This window comes from Liolophura sinensis, chromosome 4, assembly GCF_032854445.1.
Source record: "Liolophura sinensis isolate JHLJ2023 chromosome 4, CUHK_Ljap_v2, whole genome shotgun sequence".
Classification (NCBI taxonomy): Eukaryota; Metazoa; Mollusca; class Polyplacophora; order Chitonida; family Chitonidae; genus Liolophura; species Liolophura sinensis.
The window spans coordinates 25,001,240-25,018,426 of NC_088298.1; the positions used below are offsets into that span (position 1 = coordinate 25,001,240).

Consider the following 17,187-nt stretch of genomic DNA (forward strand, 5'->3'; position numbering starts at 1 on the left):
GCTGAAGCTGTGTCAAGGCCAACTTTCACTAAACTTATATTGGGTTGGAAAAAAAAATCTAAAAAGATATTTAATGCCGCTTTAAGATGCTTTGAATCGTAGTCTTTCGGTTGACATAAGCATTAGTCAGGTTTTGTCTTTCACTTTAACGCCACAATGTAGTTGTAGAACAGCCAGGTTACAGTGATAGTCGAATTTCGAGATCTATCTTCTGGAGTGTCAGAAGTTAAAACTGCCAGAAAGCGCTCTTCAGACTTTCAGTTTCATTTCAAAAACGAAAGTGTTAACTAAAGATTTTAGTGTTTCAGCACAACTGCAAGAAAACACGAACTTACCACCAGGAACTACTTATATATTTGTTCCTTGTTTTCTTGCCTCTGTCAATCTTGAAACTAGCGAAGACACTATTTTTACCTCCGCTCATGTGTTGTTGTGGTTAAAACTGTTGCACAACGGAAGGTCATATCAGTAAAAACAGAATTGTAGTGAATGATGAAATGAAATCAGACGTTGTGCAAGATAGTGCAAATTGAACAAGTGACCTAGTAAGGAATGGTAATAGTAAGTGTGGCATTTAATAGATGTCATAACATAGTTGTTGACATCAGCAACGTCCACGGGCAATAGCGATGTAATGCACCATGTGTGGTCCAGATTTCGCCATCTTTGTATAAGACAATCGGTTTCCATCGGAAAGCTGTTCTTCGCAGATTACCTTCAATAAAATTATAATTAACATAAGGGGATTTGTAAAGTTACGGTTGCTTTAACGTGTGTGGTAGTGTGATGTCAATTCATTGATGAATCTGATTGTCACAATTAGTGCTTAGGGTTTAATGTCGTAGGCCTACTTAGAAAGTTTTCAGTCATTCGACGACGAGGGAGTGCATGTAATGTGCCTCCTTTTTGCAGGACGGATTTCCACCGTTCTTTAATCAGCAAGTAAGCCATCCCACCCGGTACATTATACTGATACATGTCATCCAGTTGTTGCACTATCCCCTTAAAGCTGAATGTCAGGTAAGGAAGCTAGAACTTCCTTTTTTAAGGTCTCACCCAACCCTGGATTGACCCAGGATGTACCACCCCCGAAGCGGAAGCTCTACCAACTGAGACATTTGGGCGGGTTTGTCACAATGAACATCTGATTGGTCTACAACCTACAAAAACAACAACTTGTGTTTACGGCAGCTTGTAAATGATTTACGGTTTCCATATCCCTTCACTGGTATATAACTTGTTTCTTGTTTACTGGCATTGATTGCCCATCTGGAAGCTTTTAGAGGTTCTTAAGTTACATGCCTGTGAAAGCTGTAGGTATAATGTTCCAGTGCATATATCCAAATGGTCACAGTCAAGATTTCTCAGGTACTTATTGCTTGAACCTCACGCCTTCTCCGATATTTGTTAGATTTAAGTCATTTGTCCTCCCTGTTAGATGTCATTTTTTGAATTTTCCAGGATGTGGTATCATGGAACTTTGAGATAAATAACTTACAATGACCTGATGATGGAGATTGCTGAATGTGAGGAGAGTCCAGAGTTTGCATTTAATCATGATGTGTTTCTGTCAGACTCAGCTGTGGAAGTTTCCACCAAGGAAATTATTCAAAAACGAAATCCACCAGTTGAAGCAGTCAAGAGGTTCGATTTTCTGCCATCGTATACACACATTTTTGAGAATTATCTGATGAAGAATGTGCCCTTTATCTTGGGGAAGTCTGCGACCAGTGAGTGGAAGAGTCGTAAGGATTGGGTCACAGAGGAGGGTAAACCTAACCTTAAATTCCTGGCAGAAAATTTTGGTGAGTATTAAAGTAATAGAAAGCTAAAATAATAAGGGAGGCTCTTATGAACTGAGCAATCATTTTTTCTTTAAAGTTTTTTAACAGGCATTAACAACTGCTCCAATTCAGGGAGATACCTGAAGAGGTGGATCTATTATCTGAATAACTGAATACTATGCTTACGTAAAAATACTTTCATTTTTTTTCATACCTTTTTAGGTGTTGAAAGTTGTTCAGATATTTGAATGGTGAGCTTATTTACTATGGCAGCCTTTATGAGCCAAAACTGACGGTGTCTAGGAACTCTAACATCACATCACCCTTTTCCTGAAGTTCACCAGATGGAAGTACTAGTCATTTTTGGGAACATTATTTAAATAGTCTTTTACTCATGAGTAAAATGAGTTATTCTAACATTCAATGTTGTGATTAGAGTTGCAATAACTTTCTGTGACATCAGAGTTCATATATTCTGATAGATGGTCCATAAAGCTCACCTGAGAACTCAAATGTTTGAATACTCTTTTTTTTAAAAAATCTAAAAAATTAATAAAAGTGTATTTATGCATAGTTTTGAGTGGTTTGGTCTGCCTACTTCAATTTTTAGAGGTCTGTTCTTTTAAAGGGTAGGATAGATACATGTACATGTTATTGCATGGTCTGTTTCACATGCAGGCACATGATTATTTCAGTTTTAAGCTGTATTTAATTATACTAGTAGTTTGGTCTAATTTTTTTTTTCATTTGTTTTTGCTTTTGTTATTTTTATTTTTAAATGAGATTAGTTTTTCTGATTTCATTTTTACTATTTGTTCATTGTTTTGTAACTTTTTCCAGATATTACATGAACATCTGTATTGTAATTGTTATATTGTTTATAGTTATTTTCACACATAAAGTGTTATCATGCACTTTTGATGCTACTTCATTTTGTATAGCAATCATCAGCAGGTTTTACATGATTCAGAACTGAGGTACGAAACTTTTACAGAATCATGTCAGGAAATACATATCCTGTGTAAATACATATTCTTTGTAAATACATATCCTGTGTAAATACATATCCTTTGTAAATACATATCCTGTGGTTCCTACATGTATCTCTCTTTTTTTAACCTGTCATCTTAACCTCAATGTATGACATTTGATTTTCACGGTTCATTATATTCCATATTGATGAGGATCATCCAGGGGAGATAATAGATCCACTTCATCAGGTATCTCCCTTTAGAATTGGAGCAGTTGTTAAGTTGTTAAAAAATTTAAAGAAAAAAAGATTGCTCAGTTCATGAATAACTAATGTAATGTGGAAAGTCTAGATGTAAACTGCTGTCTGAATATTATCCAGTGGAGATACCGGTAATGCTTCCTCTTGTAGAGTTGTCTCCCCTCAAAGGAAATGGCATGACCACAGTTCAGTGGTGACTACAGCCTGTTGTTACTGACAAACATATCAGACTCAGAACTCAGTTTCCTGCTGTGTTATGTAACATTATTAAATATTATTATTATCAATCACTAATATATGAATAAAAATTTATTATTTCTGACATATTGCTGGTGTTAAGGTATGCTCAATACTAGAAAAGTTTTCATGATAAGACTGATGAAGTTTATAATTATTCATAAATGAATTTGCATATTTCAGGTCATGTGACAGTACCCATTGCGGATTGTAAACGAGAACAGTATTCATCCCAACCTAAATGTGAGATGACACTCGGAGAATACACTCAGTACTGGGAGAGTTACATTGGAGCTGGCTATCCCCCATCCATGGAGAGTCTTTATCTGAAAGATTGGCATTTTACACGGTAAGAACTGCGTTTCCTGGTGTGACAGTTTGCCAGTCTTTGCCAAAGCGCGTACTGTGTCTGTAGATTCCACTAACATTTTTAAAATAGGACCTACCATGGCATTGTGTAGGTTTAGCCAGTTAACCATCTAAGAGGACAGGTGAAATAGACAATTAGTACTATTTGGATACCTTATGAGAAGAAAAAAATGAAAGCTGAACAATTTGTTCAAATGACCTCGCACAGAGTTGTTTGGTCATCCTATTTCATATTTTAGCTTCTGCAAGCCCACCTGCCTTTCACAACTGAGGTTTTTGGGTTCAAACCCTGCTTTCGGCAATTTTAACATGAGAGAGATAAAAAAAATGGACCATTGGACACCCTGCTCCAACGAAATGGCCTCAAAAATCTTGAACAACTTGCTTAAACAAAACGACGTCCTCTTTCACATTTTGGGCTATGCCCATATTTTCCCAGCACCTCATATTTATTCTTCATCAGAATCATAATTAAGAAATAAAACATAGTTTGCCATTCTCAAATCACCTAGGTAATGTACAGCAGATGGAAGGCCTGCAGCCCTCCATGCTCAAACAGTGGACAACTCCCATCTGCTGTGCATTATCTAGGTAATTTGAGCATGGCAAACTACGTTTCATTTCTATCCTAATATACTATTATGAAATAATTGGGCCTTTAAGGTGAAAAAATAAACACCGAAAACAACTGCTCTCTCCTGTTTGTTAATATGTAACGGTCTAGGTTGTGTTGTTATGATTTTGGGTAAGTCCATGCCATTGGAATGGGTGGGAAATAAATCATCCAATCAGAGCAATTCACGAATATTTTTATTGACCAATAAATGCACATTTACTTGGAGCACTTTTGCATGTCACTTCGTGGTCTAAATTCGAACATAGCAGTTTTGCAATGAAAGAAGAATGATGATTTCAAGCAATTGAAGACAAACTAATAAAAGAAAACTGTCAAAAGTGAGCAATTTATTTTCTGGAGAAACCTGTAGATGTTTCCTGAGATGATAGCGTTGCTAAGAAATTGATGACCAAAAGGAGCCGAATTCAGGCCAAGAACTGTTTCAGCTTGGGTCACACTTTGTGTCTGGGTGACGGAAGCTGTGGAGCCAGACGTGCTGACACAAGCCACAGACACATCCAACGACTGAGAGCCAGGCGCGCTGACACAAGCCACAGACACATCCAACGACGGAGAGCCAGACATGCTGACACAAGCCACAAACACATCCAACCACTGAGAGCCAGACAGGCTGACACAAGCCACAGACATATCCAACCACTGAGAGCCAGATGTGCTGACACAAGCCACAGACATATACTACGACTGAGAGCCAGACGCGCTGACACAAGCAACAGACACATCCAACCACTGAGAGCCAGATGTGCTGACACAAACCACAGACATATCCAACCACTGAGAGCCAGATGTGCTGACACAAACCACAGACATATACTACGACTGAGAGCCAGACGTGCTGGCACAAGCAACAGACACATCCAACCACTGAGAGCCAGACGTGCTGACACAAGCTACAGACATATACTACAACTGAGAGCCAGACGTGCTGGCACAAGCAACAGACACATCCAACCACTGAGAGCCAGACGCGCTGACACAAGCCACAGACATATACTACGACGGAGAGCCAGACGTGCTGACACAAGCCACAGACACATCCAACGACGGAGAGCCAGACGTGCTGGCACAAGCCACAAACACATCCAACCACTGAGAGCCAGACACGCTGACACAAGCCACAGACATATACTACGACTGAGAGCCAGATGTGATGACACAAGCCACAGACACATCCAACCACTGAGAGCCAGACGCGCTGACACAAGCCACAGACATATACTACGACTGAGAGCCAGATGTGATGACACAAGCCACAGACATATACTACGACTGAGAGCCAGACGTGCTGGCACAAGCCACAGACATATACTACGACTGAGAGCCAGACGTGCTGGCACAAGCCACAGACACATCCAACGACTGAGAGCCAGACGTGCTGGCACAAGCAACAGACACATCCAACGACGAATAGCCAGACACGCTGACACAAGCCACAGACACATCCAACGACGGAGAGCCAGATGCGCTGACACAAGCCACAGACACATCCAACCACTGAGAGCCAGACACGCTGACACAAGACACAGAAACATCCAACCACTGAGAGCCAGACACGCTGACACAAGCCACAGACACATCCAACCACTGAGAGCCAGACACGCTGACACAAGCCACAGACACATCCAACGACGGAGAGCCAGACACGCTGACACAAGCTCAGACACGTCCAACGACTGAGAGCCAGACATGCTGACACAAGCCACAGACATATACAATGAGTGGGAGCCAGACATGCTGGCATAAGCCACAGACACGTCAATCGACGGAGAGCCGGAAACGCTGACACAAGCCACAGGCATGTCCAGCGATGGAGAGCCAGACGCACTGACACAAGCCACAGACACATCCAATGACGGAGAGCCAGACACGCTGACACAAGCCACAGACATATCCAACAACGAAGAGCCAAACGCGCTGACACAAGCCACAGACACATCCAACGACTGAGAGCCAGACACGCTGAAACAAGCCACAGACACGTCCAATGACTGAGAGCCAGACACGCTAACACAAGCCACAGACATATCCAACCACTGAGAGCCAGATGTGCTGACACAAGCCACAGACATATACTACGACTGAGAGCCAGATGTGCTGACACAAACCACAGACATACACTACGACTGAGAGCCAGACGTGCTGACACAAGCTACAGACATATACTACGACTGAGAGCCAGACGTGCTGGCACAAGCAACAGACACATCCAACCACTGAGAGCCAGACGCGCTGACACAAGCCACAGACATATACTATGACTGAGAGCCAGACACGCTGAAACAAGCCACAGACACATCCAACCACTGAAAGCCAGACGTGCTGACACAAGCCACAGAGACATTCAACCACTGAGAGCCAAACGCGCTGACACAAGCCACAGACACATCCAACGACGAAGAGCCAGACACGCCGACACAAGCCACAGACACATCCAACCACTGAGAGCCAGACTTGCTGACGAAAGCCACAGACACATCCAATGAGCCAGATGTGCTGACACAAGCCACAGACACGTCCAATGAGCCAGACACGCTGACACAAGCCACAGAAACATCCAACCACTGAGAGCCAGATGCGCTGACACAAGCCACAGACACATACAACGACGAAGAGCCAGACACGCTAACACAAGCCACAGACACGTCCAACGACTGAGAGCCAGATGCGCTGACACAAGCCACAGATACATACGACGTCTGAGAGCCAGATGTGCTGACACAAGCCACAGACACATCCAACGATGAAGAGCCAGACACGCTGACACAAGCCACAGACACATCCAACCACTGAGAGCCAGACTTGCTGACGAAAGCCACAGACACATCCAATGAGCCAGACGTGCTGACACAAGCCACAGACACGTCCAATGAGCCAGACACGCTGACACAAGCCACAGACACATCCAATGAGCCAGACACGCTGACACAAGCCACAGACACATCCAACGACTGAGAGCCAGATGCGCTGACACAAGCCACAGACACATACAACGACGAAGAGCCAGACGCGCTAACACAAGCCACAGACACATCCAACCACTGAGAGCCAGACTTGCTGACGAAAGCCGCAGACACATCCAATGAGCCAGACGTGCTGACACAAGCCACAGACACGTCCAATGAGCCAGACACGCTGACACAAGCCACAGACACGTCCAACCACTGAGAGCCAGACGCGCTGACACAAGCCACAGACACGTCCAACCACTGAGAGACAGACACGCTAACACAAGCCACAGACACTTCCAACGACTGAGAGCCAGACGCGCTGACACAAGCCACAGACACGTCCAACGACTGAGAGCCAGATGCGCTGACACAAGCCACAGACACATACAACGTCTGAGAGCCAGATGTGCTGACACAAGCCACAGACACATTCAACGACGAAGAGCTAGACACGCTGACACAAGCCACAGAAACATCCAACCACTGAGAGCCAGACTTGCTGACGAAAGCCACAGACACATCCAATGAGCCAGACGTGCTGACACAAGCCACAGACACGTCCAATGAGCCAGACACGTTGACACAAGCCACAGACACGTCCAACGACTGAGAGCCAGATGCGCTGACACAAGCCACAGACACATACAACGTCTGAGAGCCAGACGTGCTGACACAAGCCACAGACACGTCCAACAACTGAGAGCCAGATGCGCTGACACAAGCCACAGACACATACAACGTCTGAGAGCCAGACGTGCTGACACAAGCCACGGACATGTCCAACGACTGAGAGCCAGATGTGCTGACACAAGCCACAGACACATCCAACGACTGAGAGCCAGATGTGCTGACACAAGCCACAGACACATCCAACGACTGAGAGGAAACAATGGTAGAATGTAAAACAGCTCAAAGAGCGGCATTGCTCTTGAGACGGCCTCTGTATGTAACTCCTCAGGCTATACTTATTTTAGCGGCCAGTTCAAATTTTGAAGAAAACAGACATTCTGGCAGCACAACCCGTATTTTATAAGCAACTGTTGTGTATAGGCAGCTGTGTATCAATTTAAGCACACTTTGCTAACCATTGCTTGTAGTGTTAATGGTTTTGGAGGTATGTTGGAATTCTCGTTCCTGTATATTTTTTCCAAACAATCCTCTCTAAACTCATTGCTTTCTACATGGTTTCAAGTTTAACAACCATTGCATGTTTAATAATCATTGCATGAAGTATCCATCCAAACTTGTATTCTTTTAGAAGTTCCAAACGAATTATTGTGCAGTGTATAATATGTTCAGGTGAACTCTTTTTTTCATTAGCATTACTTAATGCAGAGTGCATATTTACATATACATGTGCCTTTATTATGGCAGAGATTTCCCTGGTTACCCGGCCTACACCACACCTAACTACTTCAACTCTGATTGGCTGAATGAGTTTTGGGACAGACGAAGCGACGAGGTAGATGATTATCGTTTTGTTTACATGGGACCTAAAGGATCATGGTGAGAAGAAAATTTTCTGGCATGGCAGACAGGATGTAAACTTACTTCATGTGCTAATCTTATTTGATTTCTATATTTGAATGGTGTTTATGGCGGCACTCAAGAGCACTTCACTTATATGACGGCGGCCAGCATTACTGTGGGGGAAACCCACAACCATTCACAGGTTGCTGGCCGACCTTCCCACTTATAACCAGATAGGAAGCCAGCATTTATAGTTGAACTTGAACTCTCAGCGATCCCTATTAGTGAGAGGCTGCAGGGTTGCTGCGCTGTTCTGGCACACTTGCCACCAGACCACAGACACTCACCTAATCTTATTCAGAAGGCAGAAGTAATGAAGGAAACTTTTTCAAAGACACAATCGTTAAATGCAATCTTCCCGTAGTTGTTGTATACGGTCTCCTTGTACATATTAAAGCGTAAACGAATGACAAAATGTAACCTTCAGGTAGAATACCCTTATCTCTCGATTGCAAGTCATCAATTCGACCTTGAGATTTTTCGTAAGTTTAGACCTCTGATCCTGTGAATGGGTCACAGAAATAATGTAGAAATAATGTAGTGGCCTCGGGATCACAAAGCGATCTTAAATTTATGTCAAAATTTAAACTCATTTGTTATTTCTCATGTAGGCAGGTAGAAATATTGCTTTACTAGGTAAATTCTGGGTAAATTCTTGTACAGCAAATTTCAGCTAACATAACGGAAATGAACATACCAAACTTAATGATTAAAATTTTAACTTAAGTCTAAGATCATTTTGTAATCCTGGGGCCTAGGACTTCAAGGTTGTGTGAGGAAAGTAAATACAATGTATTATGCTAACATACCCAAACAAACACATCTAACGAACACACACATCCAACAAACAAACATATGCAACAAACAAACACATCCAACAAACAAACACATCCAACAAACACACATATGCAACAAACAAAACACATGCAACAAACAAACATGCAACATACAAACACATGCAACAAACAAACACATGCAACAAACATATGCAACAAACAAACATCTGCAACAAACAAACATCTGCAACAAACAAACATATCCAGCAAACAAAAATAACCAACAAGCAAACATATCCAACAAACACATGCAACAAAGAAACACATGCAACAAACAAACACATCCAGCAAACAAAGACATGCAACAAACACATGCAATAAACAAACACATGCAACAAACAAACGTATGCAACAAACAGCTTTCAGCAGTATCATGTGGGTATTGTGTGTACCTTACATGTAGGGATGTTGATGGTGGGCGACTCTTTCAGCAGTATCATGTGCCTATCATGTGTACCTCACATATAGGAATGTTTACGAACACATGCAGTAAACAAACCATATGCAACAAACAAACATATCCAACAAACAAACATATCCAACAAACAAACATATCCAACAAACAACAAAGAAACACACCCAACAAACAAACACATGCAACAAACAAACATATGCAACAAACTGCTTTCAGCAGTATCATGTGGGAATGGTGTGTACCTTACATGTAGGCATGTTTATGGTGGGCAACTCTTTTAGTAGTACCATGTGGGTATGGTGTGTACCTTACATGTAGGGATGTTAAAGGTGGGCAACTCTCTTAGCAGTATCGTGTACACACCAAATACACAGGATACTGCCATAAGAGTCGCCACCATAAACATCCCTACATGTAAGGTACACATCATTGCACACGATACTGCTGAAAGAGTTGCCTACCATAAACATCCCTACATGTAAGATACACACCATACCCACATGGTACTGCTGAAAGAGTCGCCCACCATAAACATCCCTACATGTAAGGTACTCACCATACGCACATGGTACTGCTTAAAGAGTCGCCCAGTCAACATCTCCACAGGTAAGGTACACACCATACACACTTGATACTGCTGAAAGAGTCGCCCACCATAAACATCACTACATGTGTGGTACACATCATACAGGCATGATACTGCTGAAAGATTTGCCCACCATAAACATCCCTACATGTAAGGTACACATCATACCCACATGATACTGCTGAAAGAGTAGCCTACCATAAACATCCCTACATGTAAGGTATGCACCATACCCACATGGTACTGCTGAAAGAGTCACCCACCATAAACATCCCTACATCTAAGATACACATCATACCCACATGATACTGAGTTGCCCATCATATGTGTACCATACATGTAGTGTTGTTGATGGTGGGCGACTCTTTCAGCAGCATCGTGTGCGTATGAGGTGTACCTTACATGTAGTGTTGTTGACGGTGGGCGATTCTTTCAGCAGTATCATGTGCATATGATGTGTACCTTACATGTAGGGATGTTTACAGTGGGCGACTCTTTCAGCAAGTACCATGTGCTTATGTTGTGTAACTTACCTGTAGAGATGTTGACAGTGGGCGACTCTTTCAGCAGTACCATATGTGTATGATGTGTACCTTACATGTAGTGTTGTTGACGGTGGGCGACTCTTGTAGCAGTATCATGTGCATGTGATGTGTACCTTACATGTAGGGATGTTTACAGTGGGTGACTCTTTCAGCAGTACCATCTGCGTATGATGTGTACTTTACATTTGGGGATGTTGACGGTGGGCGACTCTTTCAGCAGTACCATGTGTGTATGGTGTGTACCTTACCTGTACGAATGTTATGGTGGGCGACTCTTTCTGCAGTATCATGTGTGTAGGGATGTTTATTGTGAGCTACTCTTTCAGTAGTACCATGTGCGTATGGTGTGTAACTTACCTGTAGAGATGATGACAGTGGGCGACTCTTTCAGCAGTACCATCTGCGTATGATGTGTACCTTACATGTTTTTGTTTTCCCATCCACCTGACTAAGCTGCACTAATGTTTTTTTACAGGACACCTTTTCATGCCGATGTGTTTCGGTCTTTTAGTTGGTCCGCTAACATCTGTGGAAGAAAAAAGTGGATTTTATTCCCACCAGGTAACCAGTATGTATGGTTGTTCCTGAAATTGCATAGCACAAAAAACAAAACTAAACTGGTGAAATACTATTTTATGTGGATTGTGATGATAATTAATATGTAAAAGAAGCATGTCAGACTTTTACACATTTTTTTTTTTGTTTGATTTCGGGTCTCTCAACTTTGAGATGATACTCTCCCAACATTAGGCCAGCGAAGTGGTCACACGGTGTAGTTTGATGTGATTATGTTTAAGGATGATGACAAATTACAAGTATTTATCATTTATCCATGTTATGCCAGGTGAAGAAGACAATCTAAGAGACAGTTTGGGAAACCTTGTGTATGATGTGTTTTCTGCAAATCTTAAAGATGTTACAAAATATCCACAATACCAACAAGTCCATAAACCCTTCGAGGTTTATCAAGAAGAAGGGGAGATAATTTATGTTCCTAGTGGGTGGCACCACCAGGTCCATAATATGGTAAGCAGTCCGTCTTATCCCCTGTTGTCAGTTTAACATTTTTATCACTTATGCTTAAGGCATGATCACACTAGACCTCTGAAAGACAAGTCATAAATAGCTCTCCGTTCCTATGAGGGAAGATCTGACAGCAACCTGCCGATGGTCGTGGGTTGCCTTGTTTCTTCCCTCCATAATGCTGGCCGCCATTACTTTGACTTATAAGTGAAATATTCTTCACTTATCTGGGTGTTGCAGGGTGAGATTTCCTGTATCTGGGTGTGGTATGATTTTCTGTATCTGGCTGTGGTGGGGTGAGATTTTGTGTAGCTTGGGCATGGTGTGATTTCCAGTAGCTGGGTTTGGTGTGATTTTCTGTATCTGGATGTGGTGGTATGGCATTTTAACTGATGTGGTGACATTTCCTGCAGTTGGATGTGGTGGGCAGAAATTTCCTGTAACTGGGTGTGGTGGACTGAGATTTTCTGTAGCTGGGTGTGAAGGGCTGAGATTTGTTGTAATTTTCTGTAGCTGGGTGGGGTGTGATTCCATTTGATTGAGTGCGGTGTGATTCGCTGTGATTGAGTGCAGTGTGGTTTGGGTTGTAATTTTCTGTGGCTGGGTGGGGTGTGATTCCATTTGAATGAGTGCGGTGTGATTTGCTGTGATTGAGTACAGTGTGGTTTGGGTTGTAATTTTCTGTAGCTGGGTGGGGTGCGATTCCATTTGATTGAGTGCGGTGTGATTTGCTGTGATTGAGTGCAGTGTGGTTTGGGTTGTAATTTTCTGTAGCTGGGTGGGGTGTGATTCCATTTGATTGAGCGCGGTGTGATTTGCTGTGATTAAGCGAAGGTGGTTTGGGTTGTAATTTTCTGTAGCTGGGTGGGGTGTGATTTGGGGTATTACATCATATTGTTGGGGTAGTGTGTAATTTCCTGTGCCTTTTTTGGAGTGATTTGATGTAACATTTCAGTTATATCACTGTGTTTAGATTCATGGATGAAGAAAGCAGTGTGGACACAGGTCTTATCACACCACCTCGAAATTATTTATAATAATCATAATAATAATAATAATCTGGTATTAAGCATCAAGCAGTCGATCAGTTTTATAATCAGTCTGGCTCAGTTGAATAGCGCGCTAGCGCAGCGTAATGACCCAGGAGCCACTCACCAGTGTGGTCGCTGTGAGTTCAGTTCATGCTGGCTTCCTTTCCGGCCGTACGTGGCAAGGTCTGCCGAATGGTCCTGGGTTACCCCCGGGCTCTGCCTTGTTTCCTCCCACCATAATGCTGGCCGCCATCGTATAAGTGAAATATTCTTGAGTACGGCATAAAACACCAATCAGATAAATAAATAAAGCTAATCAGTATGTTTATTCCAGGAAGACACCATAAGCATCAACCACAACTGGATCAATGGCTGCAACATAGACTTGTGCTGGACATTCCTTATGGAGAACTTGGCAGACGTGCAGCGGGAAATCGCCGACTGTGCCACCATGGACGGATGGAATGAGCAGTGCCAGGTGAGAATGTCTGTGAGAGCAGCTTGTGGTTAAGATGCTCGCTTTTCAGGGTTCCAATCTGGCTTTGGACAGGGAATTTTGATATTCTCATATTGTCTCTGTAAGTGTGCCTTGATGACAAAAAAAGCTGTTGGCGATGCTCTTGGGGCTGCTTGCTCAGCTTTTTGTTCCGTGAAGACCATTTGACTTCCACCAATATAGGGTGCATTTTTGTTGGTCGGATGTGGGGGGAAGTTTGTGAGTACATGTAATGCCCTGGAAATTCCGCTTTCTTCCACCCATAAAATCATACAGCATTATTACATCTTACAAAAGAAGACGTAAAACATTGAGGTCACAGGTCCAGTCCAGCTCTGGTTGGTTTCTGAGCTCAGATTGGGGCGTCTTGAAACAAATGTTTCTTTTACCTAGCTATGGCATCAGAGAGTAACACATCAAAAATGTAAAAACAAAAGCGATATCTATAAACTGTGCAAAGCAACACTTTTATCACCATAGGAAATTCAGATAGTTCACGTTTATATAAATCATTAAAGCAAATCAGGGAGATAAAGGCACTGGCCGGTGTGTTGGGTGTGTATATTTTCACACAGCCCACAACTCACCGTGGGCTAGAATATTTAAGTGTCCTGCATTTATTTTTTTGATTGGTGTTTTATGCCATACTCAAGAATATTTCACTTATACGGCAGAGCGCGGGGGGGGGGGGGGGGGGGGGACCCACGACCATCCGCAGATTGCTGGCAGACCTTCCCACTTACTAAGTGTGCTACACTGCCCATTTGACATGGACAACGTCCAAACTATCAAATACTAATTTGACCGGCCCGGATAGCAGATAAAAGAGCTGTGGAAATCCGTCCTGCAACAAGGAGGCTCAGTACATACACCCTAAGGATTCCTTCGTCGTAATATGACTGAAAAATTGTTGAGTACGACGTTAAACGCCAAGCACTCACTCACTCACCAGTAAAATAAAAAAGTAAATATTACATTCTATCTATTTTTATTTTCAGATAATTTTGAAGGCTAGCAGCGGAATAAATTTTGAGGAATTTTTCCGTTTCATTTCAACAGTGGCCACCAACCGTCTGGCCTCATTGAAGCAGTTGTGTACTTGGAAGGGTAAAACCCATGGTGATGTAAATGGGAAGTTGTTGTCAATTGAAAAGAGCAAAAGGTTCAGAAAAGGCATTGTTGAAAATGTTAAAGACGATACTAGGACAGATGCCTGTGCAAACTTTGTCAGCTGTGTCAGTGACTCTACATATTATGATGGCAATGATGGCCAAAGAAATGATACAAAAGCTAATGCTGCCAGGCACTGCACAGATGCTTGCTGCAGTCACTCTGCAAGCGGTGATAGGGTGCTCAAGGAGGTTAGCTCAAGAAATCATTCTATCCAAGCCACTGAAGGAGGAACTTGTGGTGCTACGATTTCTAGTCACACCTCTCTGCAAAACACAAGCTGCGATTTTACTCATGGGGTCCTATTAGACTCTGAGCAAACAAAGAATGATGTTGACCTGGACAGTTCCAAGAGCAGTCCTTTCAGTTCCACGAGTTTTAGAATGGACAGTTTTCATGGATCTTGCCATGAACAGTCAATGATAAACCAGAACAAATGCCAAATTATATTTGATCTTCAGAGATTGGAATATGTGTTGTCCGCAATGCTTCAGAAGGCAGAATTTTCTTCCATTGATTTTAGGGAGTATTCACCTTGCCCCGAGGAATTATTGTTGTCTCTGTCTCAGGTTTTTAAAAAATGAGGAACAGAATTCCAAATTTTAAAATGTATTTGTTGTTGACTTTTGTATTGATTCATGTTTTCTCACTTTTAGTATTACCATCAGAAGATTGTGTCATAATGCAACGGCTGACTTTCACAGGCAAGAGTTCCAGGGTTCAATCCTGAGCCCTGTCATACCTCAGGCCTTGAATTTTACATTTTTATTACCTTGTCTTGGGTCTTATGTTAGACCATTCTTAAGAAATTCTTTGTTGAGTCAACTTGGCTGTACCTTGACCATATTAGAAAAATGAGCTAGGTCAGTATGGAATTTTTCTTTCTTTGCTGGTTAATGAAAACAGATATCGATTTTAAGGTATTGTCCGCTCGAGAAAATATAAACAAGATAAAAACAAATATTGCATAAATGTAGATTATTAAGCCTCCCTAATAAATTTTAACCCAGCATTCAATTCGGAGTTCTATTGAGTGTTTGGTGGCATCTGAATGATAACTTCAGACCACACAGAGTTAGTTTTCTATTTCTTATACATTCTTTGCTCGCATGTACAAAGTAAGGTGAAGTATTGTGAGAGTGGGGGAACGTGTAGCGTCCAGTTAAGCTGCTCTTTTTTCATCTTGTGTGTAAGATACATGGATTGAAGGTTTAAAGATGCATGAAACGGAACTCTGCTGCTGTCCATTGTATGAGTGTAATATAATAGAGTACGGCATAAGACACCAATCAAATAAAGAAATAAATAAATGAAATGGAACTCTAAAGCAAAGTTTATGGTTACACACAGGGAACTGAAGACAGTTACACTAAATTATTGGGTGGGGATGGGGGGCGCATTTTTATTTTTGAGGCATATTTCTATCTCTATTACCCCTCTATTTCAATTGGGGAAAACATTTTTGGAAATGAAAATGGGAGCAAACTTTTCACCTTGGTGGGACCAGCCTAGAACCCACCATCTAGATTTTGTTCTAACATGACAGCCAATATCCACCTGATTTCCAGAATGACCAGTGTATTTCAGATCCATTTTTACTCCGAAAGAAGTTCACATATTTGCTGTATTTTCCAGAACCGCCTATATTTTCCAGTACCTCCTTTATTTGCTGAAGAATTCCTGTATTTTTACCAAAACCAGCTCAAAATTTGCTATCACTGTCATCATTTTTGCTGCTTTTAAACTCGCCTGTGCAAACTTCATGTAGGCTACATCAGGGGCTTATGTCATACGCATGGCGTTTGCATCCAACACTTATTGCAAATAAAATGAATACTTCCACTATAATGGCAGTGTACTAATTTATCTAGTCTTGATGTAACATTTTCTAACATTTGGAGAATAGAGCATTTAAAGAGTATTTTTGATTTATTCATGTTATTATACTTTTTTGATCAATTTTAGCCCAGTTTAAAAGATTTTCAATGTCCTGTACATTCACTGTTATGAATGGACAGGTAAATGTTAAAGGTGGTATCTCATACATGTTAAGGTTGAACTTTCTTTATTGGTTTTAGTTTTATTGGCTTGTGAATGTTTTCATTTTGATTGATTTGTGAATAAGAGATGTAGAAATGTACAAGTTTTATGAACTGGGTTTTTTGTAGTAAACACATCTTCTCTAGAAAGCATCAAGGCAGGGCTACAATTTCTTGTGCACAGGGTCTCAGATCATATGGACTTTGCCAAATTGACCTACAATGTATTTCTTGTAATAAAGAAAACTTTTGTGCAGGACTACAATTGTTGTTCACAGGCTACCTGGTACATGTAGGACATCAAGAAAGG

The 17,187-nt window shown here is 41.9% G+C and overlaps 1 protein-coding gene across 2 annotated transcripts; it reads left to right on the plus strand.

Annotated features, from left to right (window-relative positions):
• Positions 1-199: 199 nt before the first annotated feature.
• LOC135464684 (2-oxoglutarate and iron-dependent oxygenase JMJD4-like) lies at positions 200-17,129 on the plus strand. Of its 2 annotated transcripts, XM_064742176.1 has the most exons (8): positions 200-561; positions 1,462-1,805; positions 3,436-3,601; positions 8,581-8,712; positions 11,594-11,679; positions 11,963-12,144; positions 13,507-13,650; positions 14,667-17,129. In XM_064742176.1, the coding sequence occupies exons 2-8, from the start codon at positions 1,508-1,510 to the stop codon at positions 15,420-15,422; spliced, it is 1,764 nt and encodes a 587-aa protein (XP_064598246.1). In that variant the 5' UTR covers positions 200-561; positions 1,462-1,507; the 3' UTR covers positions 15,423-17,129. The 2 variants fall into 2 exon arrangements, with proteins under 2 accessions (XP_064598246.1, XP_064598247.1); XM_064742177.1 differs by lacking the exons at positions 200-561; positions 1,462-1,805 and adding an exon at positions 2,977-3,004.
• Positions 17,130-17,187: the final 58 nt, after the last annotated feature.

Bases quoted from the DNA above. Each gene is read 5' to 3' on its own strand.
- LOC135464684 (XM_064742176.1), top strand. From the start codon at position 1,508: ATGATGGAGATTGCTGAATGTGAGGAGAGTCCAGAGTTTGCATTTAAT. The intron at 1,806-3,435 runs GTGAGTATTAAA...TGCATATTTCAG, and splicing joins ATTCCTGGCAGAAAATTTTG to GTCATGTGACAGTACCCATT. The intron at 3,602-8,580 runs GTAAGAACTGCG...TTATTATGGCAG, and splicing joins AAAGATTGGCATTTTACACG to AGATTTCCCTGGTTACCCGG.